This window comes from Mizuhopecten yessoensis, unplaced genomic scaffold (genome assembly GCF_002113885.1).
Source record: "Mizuhopecten yessoensis strain PY_sf001 unplaced genomic scaffold, ASM211388v2 scaffold10523, whole genome shotgun sequence".
Classification (NCBI taxonomy): Eukaryota; Metazoa; Mollusca; class Bivalvia; order Pectinida; family Pectinidae; genus Mizuhopecten; species Mizuhopecten yessoensis.
In genome coordinates, this window is record NW_018408589.1 from 958,415 (window position 1) to 974,068 (window position 15,654).

Here is a 15,654-nt window from a genome sequence, read left to right on the forward strand (position 1 = left end):
TGTTTTAGCCTGCCTGTGTATATGGAGGGTAGGTCATACATTCAATTTATTAGCTTACCTGTTATTTGAAGAAGGGGTGCATTTATATAGTTGATTTAAATGTCTGACAATTGTGTGTTCCCGTTTGTAATCTAGAAGTTACGTAATGTAGTGATCCCGGCCAAACTGTTTGGCTTCTCTTTCCTAAACTAGATCAATACTGATGTTTTTTCTTCGATTGATGTTTTTACTAATACATCATGCATTGTGACATCCTCAAAATTGAAGGCACGAGGATAGCTGTTTGATTGGTCTCAGGTAAAAAATACTCATCAATCACTAGGCTAATACCTGTTCTTAAAAGATTACAAAGGAGAGACGCCCGACTTCAAAGCCTGTCAATTTTTACCGTTACGTGACCGAGAGATTCTTTTGAGGTACCTCAAAGGATTGAACTAGTCTTCTTGTCTCATCAACATGGTGGCGCACACCGAGCCTTCAATTTTGCTATGACATATTCCAGGGTGCAGAGAGCGAAAGTGAGCGTAACCCCTGGATATCGATGATGGCATTGTGAATGTCACAAACGCAGGTAAGCTGCGCAATTGTGTAGAAAAAAATCACGTTGATTGAAGGCGTGTCAGCATGGGTAATGCACAGTCTATGGAATAGATTAACACTATCTGACGTCATATCACGTGATCTTGTATGATACGCAAAATAAGCATATTCTCTAGGCTATCATATGAAAACCGATGAAGACGAGAGACGGAATCTCGGTGACGAAGCCGTCATACGACCGTTAAATATGAAATCATACATAGCCGTTGCAATTTTCAAGTGTACGGTGCAGTGTAATTGATATTTTTGGCATATTGTATAAATAACTAAAATGTATAGGTGTATTCGTATATAATAGCGCTGTATGAAAGTGCACTCACGTAACACGTTTTGGTGGACAGAAACCCTCTCAATTTTTTCCATGCCGTGTTTCAAGAAAAAACATCAACCACAGATAGCTTTACTCATATAAGGTTATATATATGGTTCTAAATAGAATATTCATGAATGAAGAAAGATTGTTTTGTTTACGATTTCCAGGCTGTTAATTATCAACGTAACACATATGTATGGACGGAACGTTACGTGAGTGACACTATAAATTTATCGCCGTTTTATTCTTAATTTCTATGAAAACATCTTGAAATCAATTTGCCTAGATGATAGTAGTATATCTCCAGTTAGATATAAGCTCTAATGAAGTGAGTTTATGTATATATTTATAAATCCCCACACAGTAATGGAAGAAGTTGTTTTTTTGTCCCAAAATGGCAGTTATTTTTTCATCAATAACGACCACATTATGTCAGATTTTTCTGCCGTGAAACACAACAGGAATCTGAAATTATCAACAGTATCTCTTTATTATCTGTTCAAAAAAAGACATATTTGAACATACACATAATTAAAAAGTTTAACAGTAATTATCTCCACAATTAGGAAACCGCTTAACGGGTCATGAAGTGAAAAAAGAGCTATGTGTGTGTGTCGAACGTTCATAATTCAAGAAATTGATCAGCATTCAATCTATAAGTACGATTTGGTAGACGCTGCTGATTGATTTCCCATTCCCTGAGGTTGCCACATTTATCTCTTTTGAGTAGTGGCAGGATTTAAAATATACACACTTTACAATAGCCAGCCCTACCTTATGTTGAAATTCATTTTAATAAGGGGATTTATGCATGTCTCTTTCTTTGTTAATAGTAGTTAGAGCAATTTCGATTTTCACTCTTTTGGCCCCCTAGCATTACCTAGATTACCTAGAAGTACGAATCAGCTGTATGGTGTAGTATTAAGAGTAGAATTAATTTTGGCATGATGTTATCCTTTAAGTGATTGTTTAGGACCAATCACATGGTAATGTCTTACGTTCGTTCGATAAAAGTATTTGTATAAGATTTAAAAACTTCTCTCCCGGAAAAAAGCAATGAATCAGTTGCTATCTTTAGGGAGTCTCGTGCACATTGTATCGTCGTCATGATAGGTATGAAAATAGGCTTATCTAGGTAAGGCTGTATCCCAGGGGCCAAGAACTCTTTTTGACGGTAGGTGAGCCCCACGTTGCTGTCAAAGGGTGGCCTCATTTTTCCGTAAGTATGGACCTTCTAGAACATATTTCAGCTGGCCACTACTCTGGGAAATCCACTGGGGATTGTATGTTAGGTCATATATAACCTTACCTTGGCAAAAAATGTGATTTTGAATAAAGGGGGTCAGGGGTTCATAAAGTGCTATATCATTTCTCATCATCGTCATATGAATAATTAGATGGTATATATAGATCATGTATGCATCAATTAAAATTTTGGTATATAAAGTTTACAGTTTGACCTCCATTCCAAAGGTCAAATCAAGGTCAAAGGTCAAATAACAGCAAAAAGTATTGTTTTTTCCCCAAACCACTCTTTATTGTTAATTGTCCTTTCAACAAAAATACAGAAATATGTGTGTACTATAAATGCAACTACAAGCACCCTATCAAACATCCTCAATCTCAATGTCTGTCTCTATTTTTTAGGACTATGTGTAAAGACAAAAAAAAAAAAAAATATTGACACATCAAAAGCAAAGATGGAAAAAAAACTAAAACCATGTATAGCACTGCAATGATTTTAAATCATTACTGATTACAGCAACATGGATTATCATTATACTCAATCACCCCTTTTCAACGTTCAGCAAGGGAGTTAATTGTAATCGGTACTGTGTATGTTCATCATGTGAAATCTAGACACAACTTTTCACAAAACCTCTCAGTTAAAATATGAAACTACTTAAACAAAGCAATTGAGAGTTATACCATTCATTCAATACAAAATCTAACAAACCAATTTGTGTCTTCTCATCCAATGCAATGAAGTATACTGAAATATGTTTTAGTTGAACATTTTGCCACAACACATCTAGGCAAACTTAAATGATATAGCACTTTCTGTAACCCTACCCCCCTTTTTTCCCAAAATGTCATAGGTTGTATATGACCCCACAAAAAAACCCAGTGGATTTCCCAGAGGGATGGCCAGCTAAAACATGCTCTAGAAGGTCCATACTGATGAAAAAATGAGGTCACCCTTTGACATCAGGGGGGGGGGGTGCTCACTTAACCCCTCTGTGCTTTTTTTTTAAATACGTTTTTTTATATCTAATTAGACATAATGAGTTCAATTCGTTATTTTTTTAACTTGATATATTTACCTACTTTAGGTGAGATAAAAAAAAAACACGTCAATAAACAAGGAAAATAAAAAAAAAGTTTTCCTAGGGAATGAATACAAACATTTATGGTTCAAATAATTTTGGATATACAACACATTTAAATATTTACATTCTGTATGCTTAGACCCATTGACAAAAATTACATTCATAAATGCATAACACAGGTGTTCATAGAATCTCAGCACGTGGGAACTGATAGTAACCTGATCACACTGCGTAGTTATACACTACAAAAACTACTCACTCGGAACGACCGAACTAGATGCTTAATTCTTACATCTTAAAATATTATTGAACTGTGCTTTGTGAAATATCCACGTATTCACGTGTCCTGTGCTACAAATAAACATTGAATATGGAACTACATTTTGTTGTGTTATTGTTGTTGACGGTTGCTAAGATCTCTCACGATAGTGTCACATTTCCCCGCGAAAAAACACTGTTCTCGCCACTGCGTTGCACCCGTGTATAAGCAGGAACAAACCCTGTTTATTTGTTTTATTCGTTGTTATATCGATCCACTGAAAGGATTCGTCAATGTAAATATAAGGAATGATATTTATTTTTTCAACATTTATGAGGTCATAACAACAACGGGTTTTTGGACATATTTTACATGAATCGCTAACGCGATTCATTCAATATGTCCATAAACCCATTGTTGTTATGACCTCATAAATGTTGAAAAAATAAATATCATTCCTTAAATAAACTCTCCAGGTAGTGTGGGGAAAAGCAATGGTAGCCTACCACATACGTCCCTTTATAGTTGGCCGCTTATAAAAATTGGCGCTGTCTGTCAACGGTAGTTCCGGTTTGAGCTCGTACGCACCGTTCCAATGTAAACAATCCGAATATTGCGTGACTATTAACGTCTATGTTTAATCACCATTATTATCATGTAGGCGTTGTGTGTATATGGTTAAATGTGTTGTGTAGCATATATTCGCTTTGTATTAGCAGACATGTAATCGTTTTGATACCTTTGTCAACATTTTTTTTTCGAGAGAATCTCCTGCTGTACTGTACAGTAACCACAGGGATTCGTTACAGATATCTCTGAAATACACATATATCATGCTGTACTGATATGGGTCATAGCACACATAAACTTTGTGTTGTTATCCATATCAGTAGCATATGTGTATTTCGGACATTTGTAACGAACCCCTGTCCTGTAAGTTAACCGTCTAAACACCGATTTGGGAAATAGATCCCTCTACTCCAGGGCCTAGAGATATGTTCTGTGTCTGAGTGATCAGCCTATTACGTAATCATAAGTGGCACACCTGTACTATAGTGTTTGCCGGCGACGCACATAACCGTGGATACTGAAGTCAAATCAAAGGTCTTCTTGCACTTTTACTTGAGAGGGGGGAGGGGGTAACAAAGCACAGGGGTTAGTTACAAATATTATGCTTAACTCATATGGGTCACACAGCATAAAGCTATAATAAACAGTGACTTTAAAGGTGAATTTGGGGTCTTTTTAGTTTTAAACATGCATATTTGATTATATGTCCTGTGACAGTAAATGTGTGTATTTTAGTCATTTGTAAAAGAATAAACTGTGATCTTAGCAAGAAAATATTTTGATATCCAAGTTAATAGATATTTATTGAATCATAACTAATTGTTGAACAGAAAATTATATGTACATGTCAAGATGTATTTAAGTGTGTGATTCACATTTGCTTCTGTAATTATCCATAGACAATGTAATATCTAACACCTGTGGAGAGGTCATATTTGATTGAAAGTCAACCTTTATTTACATCCCAATTCTTACTCAGAACAATTTTGAGAAGCTGATGCACTTTAACAACTGGCAACTGTGATTTATCTGTACAGTACAGTTCAACGATACAAGTTCCAGAGGAGTCATCTTCTTTTCTTTCCACTCAAACATCTGAACTAAGTACAACTTGTCAAGTGTATACATGTATTTATTGATGTCTAAACTCAGTTCATAACATGTAGTGACGTACAAGATAATACACATATCAACTTTGAAATATGCACACATTTAACATATTTGTCATCTATATAAAATTATCCATTTTGATGAGCTCACTAACTTCTCTAAGAGATATAATGGGTTCTCAAAAAGTAAGCCAAGTCACACAAAGGAAAAAGTCCAGGAATCAAATACTTATAAAAACATCAATATAACAAATTGAATAAAAACATAAAATAACTAATTAGATGAAATGAGTATCACACAAAATAAGAAAAAAGTAATTCATAAGTTATTACATACAAAGTTCTGTGTCCCTCTAATAATATCAAACAAGGGTTTGTAAATAGATGAAAATACCTGAGCTGCACATACATTTAGGTTTTCTTGTTTTCAAATAAACATTTGACAAAAAGTGTATCCAGTTCTTTAATATTGATTAATCATTCTCTTATACGGCCTGCTTCTCAATATATATGTATACTTTAATATTGATTAATCATTCTCTTATACGGCCTGCTTCTCAATATATATGTATATTTATATATACATTTTATACATGATCCTGTAATATGAAGTAATCTAAAAATCTTAAGTACAGGACATTGCAGACAGTATAATTCACTTCTGTAAGAGCTCATACAAATTTGTCATGGAACAACATATCATAATTATTTGTTCAGCTAAATGAACTTCGACGTATGTGGTAGCACAGATTGTAATATCTTGAAGTTCTTGATTTGCTCCATTTTCATTTTAACAACAATCCTCGGAGCAGCTATTTGTTGAGTTTTAAAGAATTCCTGTACACTCATCTGACAACTAGATCATACAAATGGTGGCATATTTAGACCTATTTATTTAGGAAGTAAATCTCGTACATTGAAGCCTTGCAAGAATAACATCTCCAGGTCCTAACTTTGGTTAGAAGAGGTCACCATCTTTTTGCACAATATGTCTGCTATCTGATACATGCCCTCCCCAAATCCTTGACACAAACGTTACTAGACCATTGGGTGCAACACCAATTAAACCTGCATAAGTGTTATGGTGTTGTATTCACTCCATGTAAGAAATTAAGCCTCCATGTTTCCCGGTTTCTCGCAGAAGCATCTATAACTATGCAAACCCGAGTCATTTCTGTAAAATGTTTAGGCAAATTGCTTAAAACTTGTTCTCTAGATGGCCATGGGATAAGTGACTGCATGTGATCAAATATAAAATTAATCCATGTTTTTAAGGTCCGAGAGACACACTAAATAAATATGCAAGAAACTTTGCCGAAGACCATGCTTCAACTTTGAACACAATACTCATCAATTGGGCATAGGCTCCTTTTCTTCCCAGGTTCTCAATTTTTGATTGGTAGTGGAGTCCTTTTTCCCTCTTCCTAGAAGGTCAACTTTTCTGCACCATGCTTACAAAAAGTAGTAAAAAACAATAAAAATGTTGCATAATTTGGATAACCAGTATAATATTTTGTCTTCTCGTCATCGTTTTCAATCATCTCTGGTTTAAAAATAGGAACAACTGTCTGTGATGCAGATGATTTCATACATTTGGCGTTATTTAATTGTGTCTTGTGTAGCATCATCACTTACATTTACATCTGATGTCTAGACATATACGGAATCCCCAACTATAGGGTCAGTCTGTGTTTCAGAACTCTCCTTTTAAGACAAGAAACTAATGGAGTAGATATACATGATGTAACCTCACAGGGAATGTTTTCAGTGTTCTCAAATTCACCTTGTTTGCATATATTTTCAAAATGTAAATTGCGAAGTCTAGAGTTTGAGCCAATTGGAGTATTTGGTCGCACAAGTTTGATTTTTTGAATCCACAATGATCTTGGTTATTTTATCAGCACTGTCACCTGATGGAATGCAATGAGGTTTTATAGTTGTACCATCCTCACAATTTTTTCCTGCATAGTTGGAGCACAGTAAACAATATCTTTTTCCTCCTTTGACAATGATAGAATCTGAAACCATATAAAGGGATTTATCATGCTATTGTGTTTTTTAATGGTAATGTTTTAATATTTTTCACAAGAATAGTTTACACATTCAAACCTGCACATCAACATGGACAAGTGTTGTGATACTATTCCAAAAAGAAAGGATTTCTTGTTTTATACAAAAGGAATTAAAAGCACATCAAGAAATGATAAAAATCTCTGAAGTAGTGTCTGATTTGCATGTTGTAATCATTGGATCAGACATACACAGGTGAAAGCATTCTAAAAATAGATTTGTTAACCTATGCATGATTTTACTGTGACTGGGATTACAATTGTATGTTTTATCAAATTATAAACAAAAGAAGAGAACCCATTTTGATAAATGTTGCTTACAAATGTAGTCTATAATCTCTTTATCTTGTGACAGTGAATGGTAAACCATTTTTATTATTGTTATTTCCTTAAAAGACCTTTTCTTTAACTTACTTGTGTACCCATCAGTGATTTCTGTCTATGTGAACCCCCCACCCCACCCCTCTAAAAAAGGTGCGATCATTCAAAATGTACTTTGTAAGAGGTGAGAAATTGTTGGTTATCTGACGACAATAACATAAAAATAAGTTTAGTGGGATCATGGTTCTTGCAGAATAGTCCCGGTGGGAGTAAAGCGTTTTTGTTTTGCTGAAAAAACGTATCTGGATAGTGTCCATAACGTTACGTTTGCACCTTGATATAAAGACGGGCTTATTTCACAGAATGAACATTTATTTAATGTGGAATCTTTCCTCAAAGAATAAGGAAGTTTACCTTTATCGTCCATGTTATCTGCTCGATCATGAAGAAATCTTTGATATTGAATGGCAATCCCGCATTATGATGGTCCTACGTCATCAAATGTCATCAAAACGACATTTATAGATTGACACACTGAAGATGTCAACACCCTCACAACGTAGACGCCAAACCTTGGTTACACCGGAACTACCTTACGCGCGTCAGCAACTTTTGTCACAAGTGTGGTGGTGTTTGAGGCGCGTCAAAGGGACGTAATGCGGAAGGCCATTGATCGATAAAGAGCAACATTGATTATAATTGATACTGATGAAATCTCACACGCTGGTCCTGTTACAAGATGTTACAACAAGTGGATATGTACAATCTTGTCTAAGCTTTGGTGTCAAAATAGCGCCTACATTTTAACAGATGTATACGCTTGCTTGTCATTTGCCTGATGAAAGTGGTTGAATACACACGGTAATTATCACTGAAATATTGGTTATGCTACACACTTCTTTATCACATAACTGACCCATTTTACTATGCCAGACAGCCATATCATACATATGGTATTACACCCGTGTAATAAAACCTAAGAGTCATGCGATTGGTCAAAACCGTTGGAATGTATTCTTAGCCACTATAGGTACTATTTTTATTTAACTGTATTTTTTCTGATACATTTTGTTATGTTTTTGCTGTTTTTAAATTTAAGAATGAAATATTGAATTTGTCATTATTATTTTCATTGCGTTTAATAAATTCATTATGACATTGACACTCATGTAAGATCCTCGATATATGCAATACTTTGATGCCTCGTTATTGAAAAATAAACTGATATGTGGAAATATTTATCACGACAATAACTAAATCAAATCTATAAGACTGGGTATAGTAGCAACATGATATGTTCTTACTCTGTCATTTTCAGGACTTGGTATTTACACCATAACATTAGGAATAAACCAACTTTTTGGAATATATCTTACGACTCATTGTTATGATATTAATACTATGTATTGCTGTATACACGTCATTCTAAATATTGACCAAATCCATTATCATCAAAAATAACGATATGTCGACTTGCTTCTCTCGCTCATTTAAAAACAAATATTGATAAAGTATTGTTGTATATTATTCACCATGTTTTTCAAACCCGTCTGTAATATCTATTACATGAGTCTTTAAACTTTTTTTCAAAAGAAACTTGTCGCCTTTCTAATCTAGCCAACACCAACCGTTAGACAATCATGATGCTGCTGAAAATCCTGATTTTGTTACTTCAAATATCTGCCTTAGTGGCAAGTAAGTAGAACTTTTATAATAATTTTGTTGATTTTATTTCTACTGTTATGCGAGGTGATCATTTGTTTATATCAATATCAGATTTGCTAATCAATATATGGCCAGTAATGTTGTACTAAATAGTGCATGCAAATGAGTATGATTATTTAAGGAACGTCTGATTTGTAGCCACATTTTGTAACAAATTTTACCTTTATCTATCATTATTAGAAATTTTATCTACATGTCATTTTTGTTGTGACCTCGTGCGTACCTTTAACTTTTCTTACCTTCAATATATATTATATTTGTTTTCATTAAACAAATTTTATTGTGTTTTTGTAAGGACAGCGTGGTGAATAAAAGTAATTTATGTATATTTTATATATTGTAATATATTGATAATAGCCGAGACCGATCCGAAATAGGATCGTGAAACAGACTGTAGATATCGATAGTGAAACTAAATGTATTTATGATAACTAGATAATTTAACATATAAAACAAAGGAAATTCTTCCAGCCTAAAAGATATTGCTTGTTGGTCCGGTATAATATGCAATACATCTTCGACTGAAATTATTTTTGTTCTAATTAATCTTCCTATGTCAGATGAACGTGTTCGTTTGGTTCATGGTCGGACACGAAATCAAGGCCGTGTAGAGATACACCACAACGGACGATGGGGAACTATTTGTGATGACGGTTTCGGGAATGCTGAAGCAATGGCAGTTTGTAAACTACTTGGCTACAGGTAAGCATGATGTTTTCTTAGCTGTATACATAACTTGACGAGTTCATGTGGAACGAAAACTGTGATAAGCTTTCTAATGTTGGGTATGTTGATAACTCAACCGTGTCTAGTGTTCAGATGCTATGAAAGATCGCTATACAAATTCCGAAATATGTTTCAACTTGGATGAATCTGGTATATTTAAAATATATCATTGCTTAATTTAAACAGGTCTTAGTAAAGCACCGGAATTATCAAGAACACTTTTATTTCCTTAGAAAAACAAGGGTTTTCTTTATTTCGACATTTTTTTATATTAATTTTCGTTCATTTGTTTAGTTATTCTATTTATTCTATTCACAACAGATATGGCACCTCTCTTGATAAAGCCTTTTTTGGAAGCGGTAACGGATCTATATTTGTGGATAATCTGGATTGTTCTGTTGACCAATCTTCAATGCTCTCCAAAGGCCCACATACATTGCAACTTGGGGGAAAGCTTTGTCGTTTTAGCGGATGGGGTGTACAAAATTGCAGTCATCATGACGATGTTGGAGTCGTGTGTGAAGGTATATTTTATCTGCTGTTTATAATCACTTAATTCCATTCACATATTTGATTGTTTTGAAACGATACTCAATTTGTGTACAATATCGTTCAAACGAAATGGAATTAGTGACAACTTTTGTATATTGAAAACAATATACTTCGTTCACACCACTTATTTTACAACTATCAGCTATCCGAAACTATTATAAAGCTGTATATGGAAATGATCGGCATTTGACAGAAGTATCAACCGGCCTATATATCGTTTATTTAATGATCCAGACATAAGTGTTGTCAACAACTCAACTTAAATAAAGATACCCCGAAGTCTCGACAGATTTAGATTACATATTATGAAATAACTAACGAACTGCCCAAGTAAATATCTTACATATCATAGGTAGTCAGGGAATCATGCTAATATATTCTTAATTTCTTGGTTATGAATAGAAGATTTATTTTTAATTTGACCTGAATGATGCTTAGTCCTATTATTATGAGTTTATTAAAGGGAAAATCAATTAAGACGAAACATTTGATATAATATCTTAAAAAAAAAGCTGTTAAGATATCTTTATCTTATTAAGGCATGTTTATTAATAGATGTCAGATGGATAATACTGCATGCAAATTATTATGATTATTTAAGGAATGTCTGATTTGTAGCCACATTTTGTAACAAATTTTACCTTTATCTATCATTATTTGAAATTTTATCTACATGTCATTTTTGTTGTGACCTCGTGCGTACATTTAACTTTTCTTACCTTCAATATATGTTATATTTGTTTTCATTAAACAAATTTTATTGTGTTTTTGTAAGGACAGCGTGGTGAATAAAAGTAATTTTTATATATTTGTTATATTGTAATATATTGATAATAGCCGAGAACGATCTGAAATAGGATCGTGAAACAGACTGTAGATTCCGAAAGTGAAACTAAATGTATTTATGATAACTAGATAATTTAACATATAAAACAAAGGAAATTCTTCCAGCCTAAAAGATATTGCTTGTTGGTCCGGTATAATATGCAATACATCTTCGACTGAATTTGTTTTGTTCTAATTAATCTTCCTATGTCAGATGAACGTGTTCGTTTGGTTCATGGTCGGACACGAAATCAAGGCCGTGTAGAGATACACCACAACGGACGATGGGGAACTATTTGTGATGACGGTTTCGGGAATGCTGAAGCAATGACAGTTTGTAAACTACTTGGCTACAGGTAAGCATGATGTTTTCTTAGCTCTATACATAACTTGACGAATTCATGTGGAACGAAAACTGTGATAATGTGACGGTCAAGTGGTCAAGACTCTGTGTCCAAACTCAACTTGAGAACAACCTAAGGTAGCGTGGTTACCATCACAATATAATGGGTGGGTAGTAGACTCTTGCCTACTACCCAGATACTGACGACTCAGTTGCACCAATTAAACACCTTGGTTTAATTTTATCAACTTTACTAAGAGGCAACTATAATGCAGAATTACAGGTACAAACTCGACCATTTATTAAATATTCATCAATTCATAGAATACAACAGTTTTCCCACTCGCATATAGCTTTGGATTATACAACTTGTAAAACAACTTCCTTAAATACTCCTATTCCATCAGTACTTTCTCACAATAATAAATAGTTCAATTCTCACCATACAGGCTAACACAGTTCTCACATTGAACAATCTCACCGATAAATATAACAATCTACTAAATTCTGTCAATATTATAGAATGGAACAAACCAATTATATATCCGAGTTGTAAAATAGAGTCAATAACTAACACTGTTGTGATAAACCATCTTGAAAAATAACAAGATCAGGAAATATTTGATCTAAGAATAAACAATTGCTCCATAAAGGCTAGCTAGATCTACAGTAATCCTGACAACAATCAAAACTTGGTGTTAATAAACTCACCTAACTGTCATAAGTACTACAATAACGTGATATAGATAGAATAGTCCACACTAGCTCTCAACTCGTACAAGTATCTCAATGGCGGAATCTATTTAGATAACTAATACTTCAAAAATATCCTTACATAACTCATTTTCCGGTCAAACACACGAACGTGAACTCTCGTCTCCAGCAGAATACATTACAATAAAATTATATTATCGGCTGTGGAAATACTGATAAATATTACTATATTCCCAATTCACATTCCTGATTATCGTTATCAATTATAGATGTAGCTAGGAATAACTTAAACCCGGTCCGCATTCCATTCGTACTACAGTAACTATCCCGTTACAAGTTACAACCCCCGTCCGTCCCAAATAACCAGGAACACGCTAAAATTTCCATAATAAACCCACAATAAACACGTAATCACACAAAGACTACACCTAACCTAACACATAGAGACAACACAAGCTCCGGAACTGAGGAAACACCTCTTTGTCCATCGCTAACACACACCTCGACAAAACACAGCAACACACACGGCAGACAAACGCTGACTGATAGTTTTTTACAGAACTCCTCTAATTTGGAATGAAGTCGCGTGCCACTATAACTACCCCTGGAAATTGTTGGAAATGATTGGAAATGGCTGGTATTCGCTGGAATACCCTCTAACAAGCACTTAAGTTGTGTAAACGTTGTAGAACCGTAATGAATATCAACAAAACATAAACATAACTCTGAGAACTCACATACCTTTACTGAAATGACCGTGAATTACTATGTATCCACACCGGAAGTGTTCTCAATAGAAAATTCGAAACTATACTCAGCCTAGCTCTGCAGCTGTCACAACAAACACAATGGCCAATATCGGTAACATGTGCTTCAGCCCACCGATTACGTGACGGTTTTTACAACGGAAATCACCGAGTAAGTAAAGCGTAAATAAATCTAAGTAACGGCTATCGTTATATTTGGAGGAGTCAATCACTTAATAATTTGTAGATTTACGACTAAAATCTGATATAATGCCTTTTTGTCATAATAAGCTTTCTAATGTTGGGGGTGTTGATCGCTATACAAATTCCAAAATATGTTTCAACTTGGATGAATCTGGTATATTTAAAATATATCATTTCTTAATTTAAACAGGTCTTAGTAAAGCACCGGAATTATCAAGAACACTTTTATTTCCTTTGAAAAACAAGGGTTTTCTAGTCCTTTGGTGTTTGCTTTCATGTCTGTGTTTATATCAATTTTTGAATTTCAATATTTTGTTTATTAATTTTCGTTCATTTATTTAGTTATTCTATTTATTCTATTCACAACAGATATGGCACCTTTCTTGATAAAGCCTTTTTTGGAAGCGGTAACGGATCTATATTTGTGGATAATCTGAATTGTTCTGTTGACCAATCTCCAATGTTCTCCAAAGGCCCACATACATTGCAACTTGGGGGAAAGCTTTGTCGTTTTAGCGGATGGGGTGTAAAAAATTGCAGTCATCATGACGATGTTGGAGTCGTTTGTGAAGGTACATTTTATCTGCTGTTATAAACAATTACTGCATTCGCATGTTTGATTGTCTTGAAACGATACTCAATTTGTGTACAATATCGTTCAAACAAAGTGGAATTAATGACAACTTTTGCATATTGAAAAACAATATACTTCGTTCACACCACTTAATTTACAGCTATCAGCTATCCGTAACTATTATAAAGCTGTATATGGAAATGATCGGCATTTGACAGAAGTATCAACCGGCTTATATATCGCTTATTTAATGATCCAGACATAAACGTTGTCAACAACTCAACTTAAATAAAGATACCCCGAAGTCTCGACAGATTTAGATTACATATTATGAAATAACTAACGAACTGCCCAAGTAAATATCATACCTATCATAGGTAGTAAGGGAATCATGCTAATATATTCATAATTTCTTGATTATGAATAGAAGATATTTTTTTAATTTGACCTGAACGATGCTTGGTCCTATTATTATGAGTTTATTGAGGGGAAATTCAATTAAGACGAAACATTTGATATAATATTTTAGAAAAAGAGCTGTTAAAATATCTTTATCTTATTAAGGCATGTTTATTAATAGATGTCAAATTGATCAGTGAAGTGCTTACATTTAGATATTAATTAAACGTATATATACATCTATAAATATAGTAGAATGACAAGTTCTCTCATTAGTGTTAAAACATACAGTAATGCAAACAAACATTCATACAACAAATCTATCAAAAAATGTTCTTGAAATCCATCTATCTTTTTCATTTATGAAAAAACCATAGCATGATACGCTTCTGTTGACGGGCCAAAATCTACCCTCATTATAATATGCATATACATTTTGATATTCAAAGACAAGAAAAATGAAATGTATGAAATGTATTTATTGTTTTACACATCAGTGTGTGAATCCTGCCAATCGCGGTGTCACTGTAAGTCCTCTGGTTGTGACTGGCAAACTCGTGTCTGTAAAAATCAGGAAAGAGGATGTTTGGATGGATGGAGAGGAAGGAGATGTGACCAAGGTATTCTATAAATCCATTTTAATAAAGAGGCACGGTAGTCCAGTGGTAGGACGCCGGGCTCGTGACCGAAGGGTTGAGGGTTCGAGTCACGTCACTGTGTTGTATCTTTAAGCAAGATACTTTACTCCGTTTGTTCCAGTCTACTCAGTTGTAAATGAGTACGTCGTTGGGCAGTGCTAGAATTGTTGAATGCTAGCTGTGAGCGCCGAAATGGGAGCACCGGCTGTATGCTCTCCAGGGAGTTGAGAAATATATTGGCTGGTTGCAAAGACCCTATAACCACGGATATTAATTTGTGAATCGCCTTGAGACGAACTGGGTTGTGATACGGCGCTATAAAGGAATTTCGGATTATTATTATTAAAAGCGACATAAATTCGAAACGTCAAAATATGTTTATAGAGTTTCAAATAAAGCAGTTACATGCCATATTGACTAGTATGGAAATCAGGTCGCCATATCTAATGAAACTTATGGGTTAAATAAATTATACCTAGCAAATACTATACGTTACATTATTCAACATGTGGTGAATCCTGCTTTTTGAGAACTTGAATTCCTGTTCCAATTTACTGAATATTTAGAATTTTAGAATATTCATAATTTCTAGTTGGCTTTTCTGTCACTTACTTTACCTATAGCAATCACACCCTTC

The 15,654-nt window shown here is 34.2% G+C and overlaps 1 protein-coding gene across 1 annotated transcript in view; it reads left to right on the top strand.

Moving 5' to 3' along the window:
- The first annotated feature begins 513 nt into the window (after nt 1-513).
- Nucleotides 514-15,654, top strand: part of LOC110460946 (multiple epidermal growth factor-like domains protein 11) — a 30,521-nt gene continuing 15,380 nt past the window's right edge. The window contains exons 1-7 of the mRNA XM_021514173.1: nt 514-571; nt 9,189-9,266; nt 9,857-9,998; nt 10,344-10,546; nt 11,614-11,755; nt 13,776-13,978; nt 14,877-14,999. Coding sequence (XP_021369848.1) covers nt 9,212-9,266; nt 9,857-9,998; nt 10,344-10,546; nt 11,614-11,755; nt 13,776-13,978; nt 14,877-14,999 — 868 coding nt within the window. The 5' untranslated portion in view covers nt 514-571; nt 9,189-9,211. The remainder of the gene's footprint in view (nt 572-9,188; nt 9,267-9,856; nt 9,999-10,343; nt 10,547-11,613; nt 11,756-13,775; nt 13,979-14,876; nt 15,000-15,654) is intronic.